The 22039-nt window shown below is 54.6% G+C and overlaps 8 protein-coding genes across 8 annotated transcripts; all 8 read left to right on the forward strand.

The window, feature by feature from the left end:
- Positions 1-464: 464 nt before the first annotated feature.
- JKF63_00103 (uncharacterized protein) lies at positions 465-839 on the forward strand (the record flags this gene model as incomplete). Its single annotated transcript, XM_067896155.1, has 1 exon — positions 465-839. One exon carries the CDS (start codon positions 465-467, stop codon positions 837-839), a length of 375 nt encoding a protein of 124 aa, XP_067752312.1.
- Positions 840-1482: 643 nt separating this feature from the next.
- Positions 1483-3114, forward strand: JKF63_00104 (uncharacterized protein; the record flags this gene model as incomplete). The annotated part of the gene is made up of 1 exon (XM_067896156.1): positions 1483-3114. One exon carries the CDS (start codon positions 1483-1485, stop codon positions 3112-3114), a length of 1632 nt encoding a protein of 543 aa, XP_067752313.1.
- Positions 3115-4613: 1499 nt separating this feature from the next.
- On the forward strand, positions 4614-5714 carry JKF63_00105 (uncharacterized protein; the record flags this gene model as incomplete). Its single annotated transcript, XM_067896157.1, has 1 exon — positions 4614-5714. One exon carries the CDS (start codon positions 4614-4616, stop codon positions 5712-5714), a length of 1101 nt encoding a protein of 366 aa, XP_067752314.1.
- Positions 5715-6512: 798 nt separating this feature from the next.
- JKF63_00106 (uncharacterized protein) lies at positions 6513-8051 on the forward strand (the record flags this gene model as incomplete). The annotated part of the gene is made up of 1 exon (XM_067896158.1): positions 6513-8051. The coding sequence occupies one exon, from the start codon at positions 6513-6515 to the stop codon at positions 8049-8051; it is 1539 nt and encodes a 512-aa protein (XP_067752315.1).
- A 1270-nt stretch (positions 8052-9321) lies between these two features.
- Positions 9322-10239, forward strand: JKF63_00107 (uncharacterized protein; the record flags this gene model as incomplete). The annotated part of the gene is made up of 1 exon (XM_067896159.1): positions 9322-10239. One exon carries the CDS (start codon positions 9322-9324, stop codon positions 10237-10239), a length of 918 nt encoding a protein of 305 aa, XP_067752316.1.
- A 1350-nt stretch (positions 10240-11589) lies between these two features.
- JKF63_00108 (uncharacterized protein) lies at positions 11590-14397 on the forward strand (the record flags this gene model as incomplete). The annotated part of the gene is made up of 1 exon (XM_067896160.1): positions 11590-14397. The coding sequence occupies one exon, from the start codon at positions 11590-11592 to the stop codon at positions 14395-14397; it is 2808 nt and encodes a 935-aa protein (XP_067752317.1).
- Positions 14398-16450: 2053 nt separating this feature from the next.
- Positions 16451-17437, forward strand: JKF63_00109 (uncharacterized protein; the record flags this gene model as incomplete). The annotated part of the gene is made up of 1 exon (XM_067896161.1): positions 16451-17437. The coding sequence occupies one exon, from the start codon at positions 16451-16453 to the stop codon at positions 17435-17437; it is 987 nt and encodes a 328-aa protein (XP_067752318.1).
- A 1991-nt stretch (positions 17438-19428) lies between these two features.
- Positions 19429-21378, forward strand: JKF63_00110 (uncharacterized protein; the record flags this gene model as incomplete). The annotated part of the gene is made up of 1 exon (XM_067896162.1): positions 19429-21378. The coding sequence occupies one exon, from the start codon at positions 19429-19431 to the stop codon at positions 21376-21378; it is 1950 nt and encodes a 649-aa protein (XP_067752319.1).
- Positions 21379-22039: the final 661 nt, after the last annotated feature.

Genomic DNA, 22039 nt, shown 5'->3' on the forward strand with positions numbered 1-22039 from the left:
AAAAAAAATAAAGTGAACATCGCCATTTGTTTGTACGTGGTACCGTGATGAGAACCGTCTGGACAAACGGGAAGACAGAGTGGATGACGCTGAGCAATCGGGATATGCTGTGGTGTTTTCGATACTCTGCGTAACCAAAGTAGAACACAGACGTTATCTTTGCCTGTGTTTCTAATTTTTCTTATTGCAACGAATCAGTGATACGATTTTTTTTTTGCTTGTGTCTACTGCACTCTCACACTGCCCCCTTTCTTTACTTCTTTCTCCTCTACACACACGCCAAACTCCTGTCTCCGTTCTCTGTTGCCTTCCGTCGTGTGTACACTCCGCCACACTCCTCGCGCTGTGCGCCCATCATCGGCTCCAATTCACCTGTTGGGGTTCCGTCCCCCCCCCTCACACACCCACATAGACATTATCGCCACGGTGCCTTTTCCACTCGTTTTCGTTATCCAGTAGTCACCATGCGTACGATCGAGTGCGAGTTCTCCCACTTCGCGGTGCACCCCGGCCACGGCCGCCGGTACGTGCCCTTCGCGTTCCTGTCGACGAAGCCGGTGCTGACCTTCTCGCGCCCAAAGTGCTTTGCACTGTACATGCGCAAGAAGAACCCGCGCTTCGTTCCGTGGACGCGGACGTACCGCCGCATCCACCGCAAGACGACGACGGACCGCGTGAACCGCCGTCGCGCTGCGCGCGCGGTGAAGGTGCAGCGTGCCATTGTCGGTGCGGACCTGTCCTACATCCAGGAGGTGCGCGCGACGCGGAAGGAGGACCGCTCCGCCAAGGCCAAGGCCGTCCGCGCGGAGGTTGCGGAGCGCAAGGCTGCCAAGAAGTAGAGTCCTAGATCCGTCTCTCTCTCTCCTCTATCCCATGGAAGCACATTATGTCTTTTTTTCCCCCTGTTTTTGAGCTTATCTTTGTGATTTCCTGTAAGCACTCTGTAAACGGAAAGTGTTGCTTTGACGGACATCGAGGCGTCCGCTGTCGATGCGAATAATCGGTGCGGGCCTCTGTATCGGTGTAACTTGCACACCGTTGCCCGAGAGTTCGGTGTAGCAGAGAGATGAAAAGGAGGCATCGGTTGCCAGGGCTAAGAGGGGAGGTGATTCGCCAACCCCCCCCCCCCCACATGCCCGCAGAGACCGAATTCGCTTGTTCCACCTCTACTCCAGCGTTCATCGCACGTGCGTGAGCTGTGGATTCAATGATGATCACCTTCACCAGCTAACTGTTTCTTGTCACTGCGCCCCTTCTTTGCTTCTGCTGCCGCCGCCGCTGGCTGCTTCACCGATCCCCTCCATATTTACGCTTCTGTTTTTTGATCTACTCACACTGCAACACGGTACACTAGACCCTTTTCCCCGGCACTGCCGCAGAGGAGGGAGTACCACGTCATTGCATGACTCCAGGTTGCCCCCCTCTCGTGCCGCTTTCGAGTCGTGTACCTGAAACATTTGCGGATGTGGTGGTGGCTTTCCCATGACGTCGACCGTGACAGCCGTGAGTCAGATACAGAGTCTTGCCGCGATACGAAACTTCGTACGCGCTTCCGTCTCGTGCATCACCTATGCACGGGGTCTGTGCAGCGACAATGCATTCGAGCAGCGCCCGTTTCTTGGTCTTCCTCTCCACCACCTCATTCCCTCTACGACTGAGTCTATCACGATATCGGAGTGGATTGAAAAGGGCGCCTTCGACGCACTCAATCGACATTATCTGAAGGAGATGTCTCTCTGCGTGTACGACGCGAAGTGCCGCGATTTGCTAGAGAGCTACTGCTTCGGTTTCAATTACACCGGGGATAGGGAGCGTGCGCAGATGACTCTGAACGCGTCACAGGCGATCGCAGAGAATACGGCCACCACCGCAGTGGCGCAGAGTAGTGGTATTGCCTTGGGTGCCCCCACATACCGTAAGCGACGGTGCACAAAACAAGAGGTGCAGAGGTTGCTCACCTCAATCCTAGAGCGGCTCATGGACGTGGTAGAGAGTCTACCACCGCTCCTTTCTGAGCGCGTTCTCACTATGCGTCTCACCTACTACGACGAAGTGACGCCAGCCACCTACGAGCCCCCCTGTTTTGCACCTGCGAGCGTGCACATGGTACAACTGTACCGGGACGAATTAAAGCACCACGTGCACATCGGTTCTATGGACACCAGCCACCATCTCTTTTCCGTCGCCATACGACACCCGCTCTTGCAACAGATCCATTCTCAGATGACACAGATGACGATGTCCAAGGCGGGCGCTATGTCGCGGCCGGCGGTGGTCGAAAGCACTGAGGCTGTTACGCAGTCTGACCCCTTGCGTTCTGGGCTGGAAAGCAGTTTCTCGTCCGATCCCGGTGTAGTGAGCGGCGCTGCGGCAGACGACAGCACCCCAGTCCCACGGGGCGTGGTCGGAAACCGCGCGTCTGGTCGACCATGTTCGCACACCGACAGAGGCTGTGCTAGAGTTTATTTGAAGGGTAACGGGGAGGAGGAGGCGGGTTCTGCACCCCCAATCGACGAGGGGGGGCTTGGCGCAGCTGAAGCAGCGCGGCTCTGCGAGGCGCTGCGACCCTGTGACGTGAAAAAGCTCGCCGGCACCTACAGCTTGCTGGAGCAGAACAAGGGGGGCTGCCAACCGCGCAGGTTAAAGCCAGGGGAGCTGGCTTACTTGCTCTTTCTTGCGTTCGCCTTATCGAAAGCACCAAGCGCCCGTGGTGGTCGTGGTGAGTTGACGGCTGGTGAGATGGAGGCCTATCGCACGCAACGCTGTCCCTTGGATGTCTCTGCCAAGGCAGTCGACCTTGTCTTGGAGCGATTGAGTACGGAGGGCTTCTTGCAGCAGTGCGACGCCCATGGAGCTCCTGTTCCAAAGTCGTCCAAGACCGAGGGAGCCGGCGCACGCGCTTCTGCTATGAGGAAGTGGTATGTCCCGGACCCCCCTGCATCGCTTCTTGAGCAGCTCCTCAAGCGAGATGCATTGACGGAGCTTTTGACCCATGACACGCACCTTGTTTTACAGGAGCTCTTTGTCTATGTGATGCGGGAAGAGTCGAGAAACGATCCACAGAAAAGGGGGGTCCCCCCCCAAAAAAAAAGCAATATAGTGGGCTGTGTGTAGGCGTCAGTGATGGGGAAGCCAACAGCGGTGGTCACGATGAGCAAGTCTTTTAAACGCGAGGGAATGCGCCGATGTACACCCAGTTGCCTCTCTCTCTCGTTTGTTACGTGCACTCAGCTCGAAAGCTGACTTTTTTCCTTCATTTTTTGTGCTGCTATGCTTCACTGCTCATCTGTTCTCACAGCGGTTGAACTCGGTGGTGGGGGGAGGACCTCCCAACCGTCGCCCAGGTCAGGCTAACATGTGATCCATATACATACTCATTTTTGTTTCAAAAGCAACTCTGTGTGCCCGCCATGGTGAGGACCCCTCTGTGGTCTTTGTCGCGCAGGCCCCGTACGAGTGCTCTTGAGGGACAATCCCCCCACCCACCCACCTCTGTTTCATCTCCTCTTTCTTGGTGCGGTGGTTCTCTTCCCGCATTGCATTGCTGCAACGCCGCCAACGTCTCTCTCTCTCGGCTGATGATCTCATCTTCCTATTTTTTTTTGTATATATATATATATATATATTGCGGCTCGCTCGTCTTATGGACACCGCTAACTATCACAGGCGAAGCAAGTGCATTGATAGCATTCAAAAGGGACGAGGGGTGGGGGAAGGAGGTAACGGCGCCACTCTTCACTACATATTATTAGCGGAGTACCTTGAATTCTCAAGAAAAAAAAATAACCACTCGCGCAATTACGTGTCCTCCGAACGGAGCATACTTTATCCCCCCCATTCCACACAACCACCAGTGCTATATACCTATATATATGTACACATATACACTCACCCAGTAGAACAGCCACATACCAGAATAGCCCCCTCTCCCCTGCCGCGGACGTGCATGTGTGTGTGTGTGTGTGTTTCCGTGTGGAAAAAAAAATTCTTTGCCACTCCCCCGCCCTCCCTTCCCGGTAGAGGGGGGAATCTTGTTAGTAGGTGCACTCAAGTATCGCCCCCTAGCCCGCACCCCCGCACAGGCCCACAGTCTCAGAGCGTTCCAACGCCGACTTGGTCTGTCCTAGATACCACGTAACGAGTACCGATAGGATTTGTAGTGAATATACGTATATATATATATATATATATGTATACACACATTGGTAGTTTTATTTTTGTTTTTAGCTAGCTCGCGCACCGCATCGCTGCTGGTATGTTCTGCTCCGAACGTGCTTTTTAGTTTCCCGCCTGTCTACACAGGAATTCGACCCCAGCCACGGCGTCGTCTACGCGCTTCCTCGTTTTTTCTACAAGATTTTTTTTTGCTCTGCTGAATCACATAGGTGCCGCCTTTCTCCCACCCCAACATTTTCGAAATTCTTTTATTGAGCTTCTCATTGTGGCGCACATTCAGTTTTTGGTGGTGGGGTGTCGCGCCTTCTCTTTTCTCTTTTTCTCTTTTTCCTCCCTAGCATTTCTTGGACAGTCCTGTGTGCTTTCCTGGACAGCGGCACCCTGCTACCTTGGCATGTGCCACTCGTCTGCGCATCTCTTCTTTTTTTCGTAGGGCAATGTTCCAGGGTCAATCAACTGTGCGTCTTGGTCTAGCGGCGCGGTCCCTCTCTGTCGCTTCTGCTTGTGTTGTCGCTGTTCCCACCGCTCCTGGCAGTTCGGCGCTCGTGGCGTCTCACCGCGGGTACCACGGTTTCCAGTTTGCCAGCTTTCATGGATGGACACTACCGTATGGAGGAAAATCTACCCGCGTGACAAGAGAGGAGTTGGACAACCAGCGCTTCTTCACGGATCGGCCGCGTGAAAAGTGGGATTATCACCGCATCGACGAGAACATCAACTCACAGTCTGAGTTCCGCAGGGGGGAGGGACGTGAGCAGTTTTACCAGGGCTCACGCGAGGATAATTCCACGACGAACCATGGCAGTTTGCACACGCCGAGTAAGTACCGGTTGTACGAGTACTTTGACGAATACACAAAACCTGGTGTAAACACGAAGGTGGCGGCGGTGTACGCGGTGAAGGAGCAATGGGATGCGGAGGAGTTCTACTACCCCGGGGAGGCGTGGCAGCGCAACCGCCCTGGTTTCCGTAGCGTACCAAAGGAGCTGCTCAACCGGCAGACGTGGTACCACTGGTCGCACGCGCTGACCAAGTGGGATGAGATTCAGCCCACCATCCGTACCCGATCTTGGAACCCGGACTGGCCTCCGCCGGGATATGAGGTGCCAAAGCTGCAGTGCAAGAAAGAATTTTACTTTGGCATGGATGACGAAGGTCTCGTCTCGGAAGTCGAGCGCTACAATTGGTTCCGCTCGTGGAGCGACAGCAATATGCGTGTGGGTTGGCGCGAGATTCCCTTGTTCGTTATGCTTTTTGGCACAATGTATCTGTTTTCTCGCAACGCAATGTCGGTGACGGCCATGCGGGCGATGAGCAGCAACATGTACTACCCAGGCCGCAATTTTATACGCCCATTCGGCGTTCCAAAAGATTGGGAGACGGAGTACTTTTGGTGGCAGAGACCGCTGAATGAGTTCCCGAACCAGGACCAGATATGGTACTGGACGCAGGCGCGTTTCGGCTACATTCACTACATCAAGCAACGCGACGCTCGCGAAAAAACCCTGGCAGATGCAGAAGCTCCGGCCACCCAGTAGGAAACACTCTGCCAGCAGCCTCACATATCTATCCTTCCCTTCTTTGGGGGGATTTGAAGGCGACAGGGTCTTTTAGCATCGGGGTGAGTGTGTGTGTGTGTGGTGGGGGGGGGGGGGAAGAGAGTCTACTTTAGGTGGCTGATCTCGCCGCCTCTTTCCCCCCTTTCTCGTCTCCCACTACGGCTACCGTTGTCTCTGGGCCCTATACTCTCTGCTTGTGTATACGAGTATGGGTTTGTGTTCGTGTGTATTAGCAGGCGTTCGTTTTTTTTTCTGGATTGACTTTGCAGTATGCAGCGCGCGATCGATACTACGGGGTGTGGAAAAACAAACAAACGAATCGTCTAGAAGGTGGTGGCCTAGGCGTGTATCATGCAAGCTTTGTGGAGCAATGACTTTCAGATGGGCTCGTTGCGTGAAACGCTGGCGCTGTACGAGAGCTTTTGCCTCCCACCCATCACTCTAAGCTGCTTGCTAGCGATCCGTTTCGTTCGAATTCGCTAGTTGACCGGAAGACATGCGCACAGACGCATGGACTGAAGGTAGGACTGCCCTCTTCCGGTCGCATTGATGGTTCTCCCCGCTTACTACGAGGATTCCACTTTCTCTTCCTGGACTTCCTGACCGACGAACCCCCCTTCCCCCCCCCCCCCCCCCCCCCCGTTCTCTCTGGCTTAACGGAGCCGCTAGATTCTACTGAACTGCGACGGTCAACTCGAGCTGTACGGCAGAAAGGAAACGCCACTAGTCGTGTGCTCACGCCCCGCACGCAAACCACCCTTTCCTGTCCCTTCTACAATGACATATCGATGTCCGCGCCAACGGATAGGTGCCCGATGGGGTGTCTTCTCGTTGGTTGTCGTCCTGGTGACGTCGCTGCTCATCACAGGTATTATCCAGGCCGGAATGACTCAGGCGGCTCAGCAGAAGGACGACGTTGACGGTGTGTTCGGCCCACTGGTTTACTCCTTCGCGACGCTGCAGTCTTACCAGCAGCACATGACCCTCGCCACAAATCCCCTCGTGTTGTTCATCTTTGACCATGAGGGCGCCGATGTGCCTAATTTTTGGGTCCCACTCCTGAAGAATGTGTCGGAAGAGTTCTACGAGTTCGGTATTGAGGTGGCGGACGTGGCAACGACGTCCGAGATCGGGAAGCAACTGATGAAGGCCATGCAGGCAGCTAGTGCTCCGGTCATCCTTTTCTTCCAAGGCGTCGGCGACACGCCAGTTGAGGGTGGTGTGGGGTTGAAGATGCCCATTGCGTTTACAGGAAATGTGGACATCCCGCACATCCTCTCATGGGGCCTGTCGTGCATCTCGTCGTCTGTCACGCATCGGGTGCACAACGACGCCGACCTTGCTCGCTTCTTTGCGAAACATCCACAGTATGCTGGACTTCCGCATGTGTTGTACTTTCCCTCCATGGATTACACCCCAGGTGGCTATCTCGCTCTCAGTCAACACTACGCCTCCGATGCCGTCTTCGGGGTCGTCCCAGATGCGTTCGCCACACCCGACGCAATGGTTATCGCTCACCGCTACAATATCACCAGCAAGGACGAACTACCTGTCCTCCTAGTTCTGCACAAGGCCTCAGCAGACGACGGCGGCGAGGCCGATCACGTAGTTCGCATGCCAGCAACGTCTGCCCCTTTCACCTATCGGAGGGCATTGGCGTTTCTGTCGACACAAATCACTGACACGGTGGCCGCCCTGGTTGCCAAGGCTAAGTCAACCCAAAATTCGTACTTCCTCAGCATCGCAGAGAACCGCCGTATGTACATGGCGAGGCAGCTGATCGACCAGCAGCGTGATATAGCAGAGGAGGAGCGGCGCAGGCTTGCGCGTCAGCCGATCGTTGTGAAGGACCAAGCTACCTGGGCGTCGCAGTGCGTGCGGCTCCCCAGAGGGAGCCGTTGCCTCGCTGTATTTGTCGACTCCGCACAGGATGCGGCTGCGCAAGAGAACGCTGTAAACGTGCTTTCTATAATCTCCCACAAGCTGCTGGAAGTAATGGGTGCGGAGGCGCAAAATGTGTCGTTGGTTGTCGTAGATGTGCAGGGTAGTACTGCCGTGCGCGATTACTTCGACGTAGGCCAGAACGGTTTCCCTGATGTCATCCTCATTACGCTGGGTCGTCCGGCAAAGTACTACAACTTCGTCGGTGCCTTCTCTGCCGAGAGCCTCCTACAGTTCGTGGTTGCACACGACGCACATCTGGGACAGAAGGTGGTGCGGGGTGGGCGGACGTTTATTCCTCACATGGTGCCCAAGTTGGAGGAAGTGGCTGATCTGTCGTCTAGCGGTGGCGCTGGGGATGAGGGAGATTTGTAAAATGGGCTTCTGAGTTTCTTCTTCTATCTTTGGGGGTCGCTGGTTTGTTCATCCCTCGTCTCGTTTTTTTGCCACTTCTCCTCGAGGGCGACGCACACAGAGTGCAGTGGGATTGGGGTGCTAGAGGAATGGGGGGAGGTGAAGGTCGTGTGTGTGTGTGGAGGCGGAGGAGGTGGGGGGCGAGGAGGAAGAAGGGGAGGTGTATTCGCGAGCGGTGCCCCCCCCCCCCTTTTCCTCCTCTCAGAGAAAACAATTATGTATCCAGGCCACATACACACATATATTGTTGTCCCATTGGGCCCCCCTCAATCTTCATTCTATTTTTTTTTGTTCCACCTTTTGCACAAATGATATCGTCTGTCTCAAATTGCATGAAGGGGGCCCTTCATATGCGGCACAGTCTTTTGTTCTCCTTTTATGCCCCACCGCTTTTCCATTGGGGGCCCTCCCTTTTGATCAACATCGAACCGATGACAGGTAGACTCTGGGAAGGAGAACACAGTAAGTGCAACCTGAGATGGATGAAGAAGTACCCCGAGAGGAGGGAAAGGTGAAATCGCCCCTTCCCCCCCCCCCTCCTCCGCCCTGAGAAACGATGGAGAGTAAACACTATCCCTAAAATACACTCGTCTTTGCGCGTCATCGAGACCCAAACGAGAGCTCGATAGCGCACATCCCAGATGTTCTCGTCACACACACACAAACAAAAAACGATGAGCTCCTCGTTCTTAAAGTTATTGTTCAATGCGTGGGTGGTGTGAGTTTCGTGTGGCGTTCTGCTTCGTTTCGTAATCGAACAGCCGCGCAAATATCCGCATTACTGTAAGGAGGGGGGGGGGAGGGGGGCCAGTCAGGCGGCTGGCGGATGATACACCGTTTCAACCATTTGTTTTTTTTCTGCCTACCCATGCACCCTGTTCTCAGGGACTATTCTAGGCTTGCTCCTTACGTCTTCCTCTTTTTGATTGTTCTACGCGTCACCGCGATAAAACTTTCGCCCGTTGCGCCCGTAACACCAACATCCACATCAGGAAAGAGATACACGGTCTCCCTTTCCCCCTCCCAAAAACAAACAAAAAAGAACGACCACCTCTGCGGTGCTTATCGGTGTCGCTCTCCTTACTTCGCGGAAAACAAAAAACAAAACATAGTTCTGGGTTTGGCGCTGCAGTTTTGGTACACGGAACCCCCTCTTTAGCCCCCCCCCCCCCTTTCTTTTTTCCCGCACCTGTATTACTTGTCCAGGCCTTTGTCCAATAGTCTTGTGGCCATGTTTCGCTGCACCTCCTCTGCACTCTTCAAGTCCCTTGCCGTGTGGGGCGGCGGAACAATGGGTGGTGGCATTGCCCAAGTCACGGCACAGGCGAATGTTCCGGTAACCGTCGTGGATGTCTCGCAACCACGGCTGGACGTGTCGCGCAAGGCCATAGAGGCATCGCTGCTGCGCATCGCCAAAAAGAAGTGCGATGGGGATCACGGCCAGATAAAGACATTTGTGGACACCGCGCTCTCACAGATCACGTTTACCACAGATGAAGCCATGGCTGCGAACGGTGCAGAACTGATCATTGAGGCGATCGTGGAGAACATGGAGCAGAAGAAGGCGCTCTTTCGTCGTCTGGACACGATGGCGCCGAAGTCGACGGTCTTCTGCTCGAACACGTCCTCGCTGAGCATCGCGGAGATCGCCTCCGTGACGGCACGAAGAGACCGCTTCGCCGGCATGCATTTCTTCTCGCCCGTGCCAATGATGAAGCTGGTGGAGATTGTGCGCACATCAGAGGTGAAGTCTGACGTCATCGAGCAGTTAACCGCCCTCGCCAAGAAAATGGGGAAGATGCCCGTCGTTGCCAAGGACACAGCGGGCTTCATCGTGAATCGCCTTCTTGTACCGTATCAAATGGAGGCGTGCAGACTGGTGGAGCGTGGCGTTGCAACCTTCCAGGATGTCGATACCGCCATGGTATTCGGCTGCGGCCATCCGATGGGTCCGTTTGAACTCGCTGACAGCGTTGGCATTGACGTGATCAAATTCATTGTCGATGGTTGGCATGCAACGTACCCCGAAGAGCCGCTCTTTACGCCGTCGTCCCTTATCGATGAGCGAGTCGCGGCTGGGAAACTGGGAAGGAAAACTGCCGAAGGCTTCTACAAGTACGACGACAGGGGCCGAAAAATCAGTACATAGCAGGGATAGGTGTTTCTCTAGTACAATCTGGGGTGCGGATTCAAGGATCACGCTTTCTCTCATGTGGAGTGAGGAGAGTCGTCCAGTTTGTTGAAGGCCGCAATGTGTACAAATTTCTACAAAACGTTTTTTTTTTCCCGCTCATACCTCGACATGACCCCACGTGTCATTGTATAGCTCCTGCTCATTCACGTTCCGGAAGCGCCGTGCAGGTTTTTTTGTTCTCAGTGTGACTTGAACGACGTAGGTCTCGCGGCGCTGGGTATCCACCATACAACCTTGTTTTGTGATGTAGGCCATTGCTGATCTGGCTGGGATGAGTTCCTGGAAGCTGAATATCGGATATATATATATATGTATTTGCGTTTTTTTTTTTGGGGGGGGGAGGTGATGTGTCTTTGCCTGTCGTGACGAGAGTGCGGTGACGCCACAAAGCCCATATGGGACTCCGGAACTGCCTCCGAGTCGCAGCTCGTTTTACTGCGGGGCAGCAGGGCGGCTTTTTATTTTCTGTTACGCGCATGCTGCTTGCCAGGATGACAGTTTAGCCTCCTCCCCCCCCCTAAAAAAAAAAAAACACCGCCGCCTGGAATGCTGAGTGACCGCTTTCAACCCCAGCGTGCAGGGTATCTCTTGAGCTGTGCACGTATCAGTAAGGCAGAAATAAGCAACCAAATTCGTAGCTGTCTGACTCGTGTGCCCCGTTTTGACCCGTGGCCCGGAGAGAATGCAAGCGATGATTCCTGAAACAAGATGAGCGGTGCATTTCCCGAGTGGGTCCACCTCTACTCTAAAACGTGTATTTTCTTTACGCCGTGGAGTAAAGACGAGACATTTTGGAGGGGGGAGGGACGGGGGGGGGGGGGAGGAGTAACAAGAAAAAAAAGGATGTCTTTCAATGCGCGTCAATGTTCAGCATTTTTTTTTCGATATTAGTTTCCGCGCGCACAGTACCCGTCCTTCTCACCATTCCGTCTTCTCTCCCCTACTTGTGCACTGGAACATTTTTCACTCTTTCCCGGGCTCGTCCCTGACCCCCCCCCTCCCCTCTTTTATCACGTGAGGGTGTGTGTGTGTGTGTGTGTGTGGAGTTTGGTCAATTTCTCTGCCAACAACAGTAGGCAGTCCGCTGGGTCTGAGTCCCCGACGGAAGCCCTCCGCATTCACGCGTGTTGGCCGCCTCATTCTCCCCCAAAGACCCGCTCTTTTCTCTACCGTAGTGTGGAACGAACAGCTGGGGGCACAACCTTTGTGGGTGTGTGTGTGTGTGTTTAGTGGGCACTCTCAAAGTACTTGACTCCCCACCTTCAATCTCTCTGCGGTCCTGCTTTTTTTTTTCGCGGCTCAAAAATGGAAGAGTATGACGATTCCCGCGCCGTGGGGCTCACTGCGTCGATGAAGTCAAGATTTCCACCACTTCCACCACTCCCGACCGATCAGACGTCGGGTACACGGGTCACCATCGCCCCGCTGGGGCCTAGAAGCGCGGTAGTACGGCCGAAGGCGTTTCCTGGCCTCGCTGTGCGCAAGGCGGGCAGCAGTAGTAACCTTGAAGTTCCCCTCGAGAACCCCAACCTCCCCGTGCTCAGTGATTCAGGCTCCGCTCCTCCCATCCCGCGAACGCCTCTGGTCTCGTCTCCGGTGTGCACCTCGACTGGTAAAGATGAAGCTGGCGGGGTTTTATCGCGAGGGCTTGACGACCTTGCACCCCTTTCTTCACCGCCTGCGTTATCACGCCCCATTGCTCTGGATCGATCCTTCAGAGACCCTGTACTCTCTCCTCCTCAGCCGTCCGCTGGCACTGGGACGCGCCAGCGAGTCGGCCTGGCTGGTTGGCGTCTTCAGAGAAATGGCGACCGCGATAGAGATCGACATCTGGAAAAGGAAGGTGAAGGCGACGGTGCTGTGCCATTGTCTAGTCTGGGCGTCTCTATCCCACCTCGCCTAAAAGGTTGCCTCAATGATGAGGCAGATCAACTGCGGATGCCCACTGCTTCAGCGAGTCTAGCGGCGAGTTTGTTGGTGCCCAATACACGTGCCGCACCGTCCCACTCAGAAAAGACAGCCGAAGACTTGACAAGACCTCAATCGCCGCATCGCCTCGGGACGTTGCCTTCTTCGTTTAGCCGGGACTCTGTGCCCGCAGCGGCTGCAGAACGTATCGGCGACGACCCGGTCAACGCAGCGCAGCAAGCGGTGGGTGCTCTTACAGACAGGGGAGCTCTTTCCGACGACGCGATTCCGAATGGGCTACTCGGCTCTGCATCTGTAGACACCCCTGGGCAATTGACCGTGGAGGCTTATTCACCAGCGAGCGCCGACAGTCAGCACCATCGCGACATGGGCGCCATGGCTGAACGCAGTGACGTCATTCCTTCTCTAGATGACACCAACTACGCGGTCCGCGAGACGTTCTCGATTCCTCGTTTTTGTCCCGACGATTTGCTGAGTGGACACGAGAAGATGTGGGTCCCTGGAAAACCGCTGCGCATCGCGTACATTACCTGGAATATGGCCAGCAAGGGTCCACGCACCAGCGAGGTGTCTGCGTACTGCATCCACCCCAACGCACATTTGGTGGTGGTCGGCACCCAGGAGAACGGTCCGTACGTAGTCTCGAACAAGCTTCAGCGGAGGTGGACAAAAACCGTCTCGCAGGCTTGTCTAGGCGGGCAGTACGACCTCGTTGGCAAGCACCATATGTGGGCAGTGCAAATGCTCGTCTTTGCCCGTCGCCGAGACGTGGCGAGCTACGTATCACGTGTCCATGCGTCGCACGTGAAGACGGGATTGCTTAACGGCTTGGGCGGGAACAAGGGCGGCGTTGCGGTAGGCCTAGCGTTGTCACTGCAGGTGAAAGAGGTAGAATGCTCCAAGTCGGAGGCAACGACCCGCACAGCCACGAATCGTAAGCTGAGCGCGTCATCCGACAGTGAGGTGATCACGACTCGCATGACATCGATAGATGTAGCCACGAACGCCTATCGATATGTAGGCAGATCGCTGGCTGCACGTCCGCCTGGTGATGATACTGAACTCACTCAACCGACACATTTGTCGGCCGGCGACGTTGCACTGTCTTCCCTGAACCCGGAAAAATCACGGACGCCAAACGACCTTGACGACGAGGATGTGGACATTGAACCTAAGCGAGACACATTAGGTGATAGTAGCGCCGGTCACCTTGATGAAGAGGACGACACCACCACCGAAATAGTTGACGACATCACCTCGTCAGATAGGATGCTCAGCCGCAACAGCTTTCTCGACTGTTTAGCTCAGCGAAGTGGTGCACGCCACTTTGCACAGCAGCACCCGTGTTTCCGGTGCCAGAGAGGACAGCACGTAGAAACTGACGTCGTCAACAACAACGACCGCAATTTCGACAAGGGCACGCGAAGTAGCGACACACCCAATTACATGACTCTGCTATTCATTACGGCACACCTGGCGGCGCACCAAGGTGCCGTGACAAACCGAAACAAAGACTATAAAAAAATTGTCTGCGGCCTGCACGTTGGCCGCCGCGGTCCCTATCACAAGTTTTTCAAGCTTCTGCTTCGGCGGAAGCAGGTGGTCGCAGGTGGTGATGAGCAGGAGGCGAGCGAGGAGGACGATAGGACTCATGATTGGGAAGACGACAGCTCGGAGGAGGATGTGGAGCCTTTGCGTCTGCCTGCTGTGTCTGCTGTGCAACACAGCCGTAAAATTCGCCGCGACGTGACAGAGGAGTTTGACGTCACCCTTTTCGGAGGCGATCTGAACTACCGCATCAACGGCACCCGCAAAGCTATCGAGTACGTCATTAAGCATCACCGCAATATTCGATCCATCCTCATCAACAATGATCAGTTGAGCCTCGAGCGGGCTCGCAGGAGGGCCTTTGAGGGGTTCCAGGAAGGAAATCTTCGCTTTCGCCCAACGTACAAGTACGAGGTGTCTGCTGGGGGTGGGGTCACACTCGACGAGTACAACTTTTCCCATAAGAAGAACCGCATGCCGGCGTACTGTGACAGAATCTTGTACAAGAAAAAAATGCGCTCGGTGGCTGGCCGTATCGCTATTCGGCTTTACACCGATGTCCCGAACGTCCGCTCGAGCGACCACCGTCCTGTTGTGGCGCTTTTCGACGTCGACACGCGGGCCTGCACCAGTTGATACACTGAATACCGCTGAGGGACTTGCGTCTAGACGCCTTCCCACTTCCCCCCCCCCCCCCCCACACACACACCCACACCCACACACCCTGCGCGCGCGTGTTTGTGTGTGTCTGAGATGGTGCAGGGGGGGGGGTATCCTGTCCTTCAAAGAGAGAAACATACATGTCTCGGGCAATGCACGCGGTGTCAACACTGCTCGGTCTCTGTAATACGCTTCTTCTGCAATAGCTTATTTATTGAGGTGCGCCCTTCGGGTGTGCATAGCCGAAACGTGGCGGGGTGTAGATCTGGCGCACCTCGCCTTCCGCCCGGGGGGAGGGTGTATGATGTGAGGGGGAGGGGGGGGTGCGTTCCGAAAAAAGTTTCAAATTCTCCTCCTTCGCCCTTTCACCCACCATCTCGTCCATCCATCCACCCCACCCCACCCAGTATATATATAAATATATATATGTTCGCACTTGTTCTTTGATTTCTCCTGCTTAGCCCTTTCCTTTTTTTTTGTCGTTTTTTTCTGGAGGATTGTCTTCTTCCGATTGTGGTCCTTTGCCTTGGTCCCGTGTGTCGTTGTGTGCGTGTGTGTGTGTGTGTGTGTGTGTGCGGGGCGTACACAATTCTCTCTATCCATTGGGGATCCTCCGAACCGGAATGCTATACTGTCGTTTTCAGGCAGAACAGATGTGTAATTGACTTTTGTGATGATCCCATGGACAAAAGAGGTTTGAATATTTCGACAGCTGTAGAGGAGATTGAGTGGTGATGGTGGGTGGGTGAGGGGGGGGGGGCGGGGAAGCACCAAAGTGGCTGCAAAGCGCGTTGTTTTATTGGTTCCGCATCACAAGTGCTCGAAGAAACCCCTTTGTGTACTTTGTGGGCTGAGTGCGTGCTTTTCCAACCTCTCTCCCCTTCCCCTCCCCTCCCTCCTTCCTCCCCCTTTCCTCCGAAGTTTTTTCTAATATTCCTGTATTTTTACCCCCGTCTGCAGGACGCCCTTCATCATTCTCTGCGTGCAAAAAAGAAAGAGAAAGCGTTCCGTTGCCATACGCACGCACACAACCTTTTCATTTTTTTTCTCGTTGTCTCTTGTTTTCGGTGAAGGGACAACAGCATATGGTCCTCCTCCCCCGTCGAGGGTGAGTCACGCGCACCTGTTTCACTGATTCCGCTCCTCTGTTTTTTTTTTAAGATGTGTTTTTCTCTGCTAGCCTCCGTGCTGAGAAGTCTCTCAGAGGCAACCACGCCTGGCTAGGACTGACTCCTCTCACCCGTCCCGCTCTCTGTTTTGCTGCGCCTTTGATCACCACACCTGCGTCGGTCTCTTTCGGCGGTTGTGTGATGAGATGTGCTTTCTCTGATGCTGTTCTTGCTCAGTTCACGGAGCTTTTTCTAGGGACAGTGCGGGACTAAGGCGCCGATCAGATGCACGCGTATATGTCTTGTACAGCTTCGTAGCGCCGGGAGTAGGCAATTAAACAAAAAACGAAGGTGCGCTGCCAGCGAGTGCTCTGTAATAATAACTTCGGAGGGAGAAAAAGAAAAGGTGTGTACTCTCAAAGCAGTCTTCTGAAGCGTTGGGTGAAACCCGCGTACATCGTTGCCGGACCGGGCGCACCCCTCTTTCCCCTCCCCTCGGAGCTTCGGTGAACTGTAGGCGTTAGTATCAGTAATGTGAAGCATTTCCAAATGCCTGCGCCCTCCCCTCTTATTCTGCGAATTGCACACTTTCTTTTTGTCCAACTCTCTCGCAACCCCACTGCATGGCTCTTCTCTACCATCCGTGTGCGTGTGTGTCTCCGAATTTGTTTTCTTTCCCCACGTCACCGATGTCGTCCGTTTTTTTTTTGGGGGGGGGGGTATTACCAAACGCGCATCTCGGTGCGGCTCTCTCTCTCTCTCTCATTCTCTCCCCCCTCCCCTCCCGCCGGCGTTGATGAACCCATGTTCCTCATTTCTCCCTCAACCAGTTGCAGATGCACGCACGCAAGCAGAAACCCCGTAGCCCTAAGCGCAAGGGTCCCTTGTCTGAAAACATTGCAACTTCTCTCAAGCCAAGAATGAGCTTTGTCCGCCCCGCCACACACGCAGCGCCGAACGGCCGTGGCTGGTACGAAGCAGTTCCTGAAAAGCTAAAGATGACGATCGATAACTACTTCCGCGAAGCGATAACCCCCTACGACAGTGAAACTTGGGAAAACGCTCGCGTGGCGGCCTTAATTGCGCCACACGCTGGGATGAGCTATTCCGGTCGCACCGCCTCCGAGGCCTTCTCGATTTTCCGGGAATACCTCTATGCAGACAAGTCCAAGGGCAACAAGGTGAGGCGTGTATTTATTCTCGGCCCGTCACACACAAAGGGCTTCGAGGGTTGTGAAATCTCCGCTGCCAAGATGTACGAAACACCTTTTGGGGCACTGAATGTGGACACAGTTGTGGTGGATCAACTGATAACTGCCTTGCGCGAAGCAGGGGTGCCGGTAGCCAAGGCGTCTCGCCGCACAGACGAGGCGGAGCACTCCATCGAGATGGAAACCCCCTACCTTTCCCACATCCTCCACTACCCGCCGGCGTCGGCTAGTCCGTCAACCCAACCTGCTGTGAGGCGCATCTCAATTGTGCCAGTCATCGTCGGCTGGACCGACAGGCAAGCCGACAAGTGTATCAGCGATGTCCTGAAGCCATACATGGATGACGCCCGAAACGTTTTTATATTGAGCTCCGACTTTTGCCACTGGGGCGACCGGTTCTCCTACACGTATCACTACAAGCCCTCACAGTATCCAAGTATTGGTGACGCGATCATCGCCATGGACCACGCGGGCATGAAACTGCTGGAGAAACGCGATTTGGAGGGGTGGTACGATTACCTCAAAACGACAAAAAACACAATTTGTGGACGAGCTCCTATCAGCATTGGTCTGCAGCGCTGGGCAGAAAAAGTGAACACGGCGCAGGTAAAGTTTGTGCACTACTCGCAGTCCAACAAGTGTGAGGGCACGGACGACTCGTCCGTCAGCTACGCCGCTGCCGTCATCATGGAGTAGGCAAGACACGAACCCCAACCCGTCTGGCACTGGGCTTCTAAAGTCTTTCTCAGGAGAAGCGTTTTCAGAGAAAGAAGCTACAGCAATCCCGCCTCCTGCAACGAACGCATCTATTTTTCATCTGTTTTCCTATACATATCTACGCATATACCTCATTCTCGTGTGTTACGATGATGCTCCTCTCTCCCCTTCCCTATTGCTCGAAGATGTGTGTGGCGCCTGTATCTACTGTGCTATCTAGCATACACACTCTGGGTGTTGATGTGTGTCTGTCTGCCGTGGTCAGGCACCTTGAGCGTTCAGTCTTCTCTTTTTTTTCCTCGCTACGTAGGACCGACGATGAGCTGCTTGGCCTCGACCGTTTCGTTTCCTTTTTTTGTTTTTTTTTCTTTGTTCTCTCCTCTGTGTGTGGGTGTGTGTCGGGGTGGGGTGGGGGGTGGGGGGGCTTGCGAAGCTGTGTCTGGGTAAACGTTTTCAAGCAGGGGGCTTTCGTCAACATGACGGGGGCTGTATTCGTTTCAGCACCAATCTAGGACAGCCTGGCACCACGCGGCGGTTGCGTAGTGGGCTGAAGATCCAAGGGGTCCTCGAAGTGGGATACTCCGCCTGAAAGTGGTCGGGTTGGGACAGAACGCATCGGGTAATTTACTCTGCATCTTACTTCTCCCAATCTCTGACCATCACAGAGGTCGTAGGCTAGTCAAACAGGGGAGGGGGTCTCTGTGTACCATCACAATCGCGTCTTGCGATTAACTTTGGTGTAGTGCCCTGCGGTTTGCTTCTGTAATGGGAACGCACGTTTGCGTGCTCCGCATGGGGGCCCAAAAGGTAGAGACTTGTACAACTGCGGGCACTGAGGTGATGCTGTGGAGCAGAGAGAAATGCGCCCCCCTCCCCCCCACCACCACTACACACGCACGCTTCCTCTGTTCGACCCCCCCCCTCCCCCCCAAACTTTGCAAAGTAAAACAGAGGAGGAGCATTACATGCGAGAATACCAACTGCCGGGAAGGGAAAAACAAGAGGCGCGAAGGAAACCTCTGCGAGTCAGTGTGGGTGTACGCCGCCAAACTTGTGGTTCCCCAGACTATTCCCTGCGTTGCCTCTTTCTCGAACGACAACAAATAAAAACAGCTACGAAAGCGCATTACGGCAATGGCGTTGGTGTCATCACGAATCCGCATATTCCAAACACAACCATGTGTTCCGTCAACTGCCTGATCAAAGTCAATCTGAAAAGAAAAATAACTGCAGAGAGGAGAGGAGAGGAGAGAAGTGCGCTCTCTGAGGATGATCTGCGTGAGGTTCGTTCACGGCCCAAAGCCCCCTCGACTTTCTCGGCATTATGCCAACTGTTTTTGTTTGTTTTTCCACAGACGCTCTCCGAGTTCTCCGACAGCGGTGATGAGAAGATGGACGAACCGGTGCTGAGTAGTGCTGCCGGTATCGAAGTAAACAAGACGCCTTTGCGAATACGCCCTTTGTGTTTGAGCATTTCCCTCCACTGAATGTTTACTTTGTTTCTCTCATCCTCATTTGTCACCACCTTCCTCGTGTCATCTCGCTCCACTTTCTTGGCACCACCTGACGCCTATTCAGGTACGATGCCACCACCACAGTGCCCTACTACATCTACTCCTTTTCTTTTGTAGCTCGTCTTTCCCCCCTCTTGTCTCTCTATTTTTTTTTTCTTTGTTTGTTTTGGCTGAGCCCGTGATACAGTTACACTAGCAACACACACACAAACACACACACACACACTGGTATAAATATATATATATTTTTAACATGCGCACACGCCTACATGAGCGCCGTCTTCGCTCCCAGAGTACCGTCTTGTTAACCCTCCTTTACTGAGCGCTGTTCTCGTTTTACCCCGTCTCTCACTTTGCCTCTCGGTTCGTCTCCATCCTCTCTGTCGTTTTTTGTGTGTTTGGCACTTCCTCGCCGCACCACCTTTGAATGATAACCTGTGCACTCTAAATTGCGCGATGAAGTCCCGTCGCTGCCACGCAGCCGCCGACGAGGTGGTTGATCCCTCGCCGTTCGACTACACCCTCTTGAGCCACCTCTATGTGCACTCCGACGGAACCGATGTGATCGATTTCGGGGGTCTTCCCCCTGGAAAAGAACGCCAAGGTCGTGTGGACGCTTTTTTAAAGAACCGCAGCTTCACACCCGGGACGACACGGAGGGAGCCTGAGGCTGTCGGGTCGTACTTGCACCTATGCGTGGGTGAGAACGAGGGCGCTGCAGTGGACGACACAGAGGGGTGCACGGTGCCCAGCGAACAAACCTCAAAGCCTCCATGTCGAATGCCAGCTCCTGTGTCAAACCTCGTGCGTATCGAAGACAAAGCGGAGCACTGGTGGTTTTTTTGTCAAGCTACTGAGGACAGTCTCCCGTATGCGCGCCTCCTCCGTGGCACTGACGATTTTCTGCGCCACCTGCGTGCCCACAAAATGGAGCTTCCGAGAGGCTTGGTTGCGGGTAGCAACCCGGAAACCGCTGCAGAGAAGCTGGGCGAAGCCCAGTCGCATTCGCGTCACCGAGACACCGACAACTTGAATCCCACAGCCGCCCTGCCCCTCACCAAGTGGCTGGATATTCAGGTTGATCGCTCGAACCCGGCCAGCGCAAAGCGAGTCGCTGAACTTCTGGCGCTCCTGCCGATCTCACAGGAGACGAAGGACCACTGCCTGCACTTACCGACAGTGGATATGATTGACGTCAATTCGGTGACCGCGGCTGAGGACCTCCATCCCGCCTCTGAGTACATTTTTCTTAATCTCATGTGCACGCCAGTGTCTGACCATGACGTGAGCCGTTCAGGTGTCATGAATACTACCCCTGCCACCTCCAAGACGACCACCCCGGCCCCCAAAGCCAGCGCTACACGAGCAAAGTCGAAGAAGAGTTTCTGGCAGCTACTGAAGTGCGAAAACACAGACCCCTCTACTAGGGATAGAACGAAGGCAAAGCCAGTAAAGTTATCAAGGCGCACTTCTGCCGAGCATTCGTCGCCGGGCACCTACCTCAGACACCGTGGCGTGATGGAGATGCGCTTTGATGCAGCGCGTGTCGGAGCACCACGCACCGCTGTTCCCGAGCCTGTGGCGGTGGCTGTTATTGTCTTCAAGGACTGGATCTTCACGATACACGAGAAGCCATTCGCAGAGATGGATGACTTGCTGCGGATGGTGCAACTGCACTGTTCACCGCCAGAAGTACCCACCGGGGCACTGTGTCACAAGGCTCTTCTGCACCCCACAATGCAGCGTCGCTTCACGTCCACGTTTGCCATGAGTGCGCTCCTGCAAATTGTGGTGGGTCACCACCTCGACAGCATCACACTCGCGCAGGCAGTCGACCAGCTTGGAGATCACGTCTTCGATGTCAAAAAAAAGCGACAGGATCAGGATGCCGTTCTCCACCGCATCACTGCGGTCCGGCGCTGTTTTGGCCAGTGCGGCACTGACACGGCCCGACGCGAGGTGATCTTCGCAACTCTGCTGCAACCCATGTACCTGGATCGGTTCTTCGTTGCCGACACTGCCGTTCGCCGGGAACTGGAGAATGCACAGGCGCACCTATGGCAATTCCAGCGTGAGATATCGGACTGCCGCGATACAGTGGCCGCCTCGAACTGGCATCACAACGTGGCAATTCAGTGGGTGCTTTTGCGCCGCGGTAATCGCGCTCTCCGCACGGCGCTCCTCCTCACCGAGGTGACCAACATCATGTACCCAATTGTGACGATCCAGACACTGTACTCCATGAACATGCGGCTACCCTATGAGGCGGAATCTGAGCCGCCGCACACCACGCTGGTGCCATTCTTTGTCTTGGCTGGGGTGTTCCTCCTTTACTGCGTCCTATGTGCTGGGGCCATTCGCCGCCTGTTAATTCGCAAATCCTTCGAGACACGTTTGCTGGCCTGAGCCGGTCGACGGGTCGGGGCGGGGGGAAGGGCAAGGAGAAGAGGAGGGGGGGATTGAGGAGCGGAAGAGAACAAATAAAAAAAAGACCCCGCCCCCCCCCCCGAAAAAAAAAATGGGAGGAAAAGATGAAAGCACAAGTTGGACGGCATGATTAGTATACCTGTTTTACCTTACAGTACTCCCTCTTCACCGCAAGCAGAAAAAAAGAAATGGATAATAATAACAGTGTAACTCACAAGACGGAAGGAGGTGTGTGTGTGTGTGTGTGAGGGGGGGGGGGAGGGCGGGAGGGAAACACTCTCTCCTCAAACAAAATAGCGGGGAGGGGGGGGGGGGCTATTCGAATTCCACGATATGAGCGACACTCGTGTCTTCCCGGAGAGTCAAGACGGGGTGACCCGCGTGGCGCACGGTCATGCCCACCCGTGACACCAGACTTTTTTTCAAACCGAGAATGGTGGCATTCGTCCATATGGGGAGGAGCATGTGATGGCCGTGCGAGTCTTGCTTACCGGTACGTGTCTTTCCCCTCTTTCGTGTCGTCGCATCTACAGGAACGCTGGCATTCATCTCATATGTTTGCTTTGTTTTATTTTACCGCGTGTTACACACGCTCGTGTTCTCTTGTGGTGTGTTTCATCAATTAGCTGTGCCCTGGTGA

The sequence above is a fragment of the Porcisia hertigi genome, chromosome 36, assembly GCF_017918235.1.
Source record: "Porcisia hertigi strain C119 chromosome 36, whole genome shotgun sequence".
In the NCBI taxonomy this organism is placed as follows: Eukaryota; Euglenozoa; class Kinetoplastea; order Trypanosomatida; family Trypanosomatidae; genus Porcisia; species Porcisia hertigi.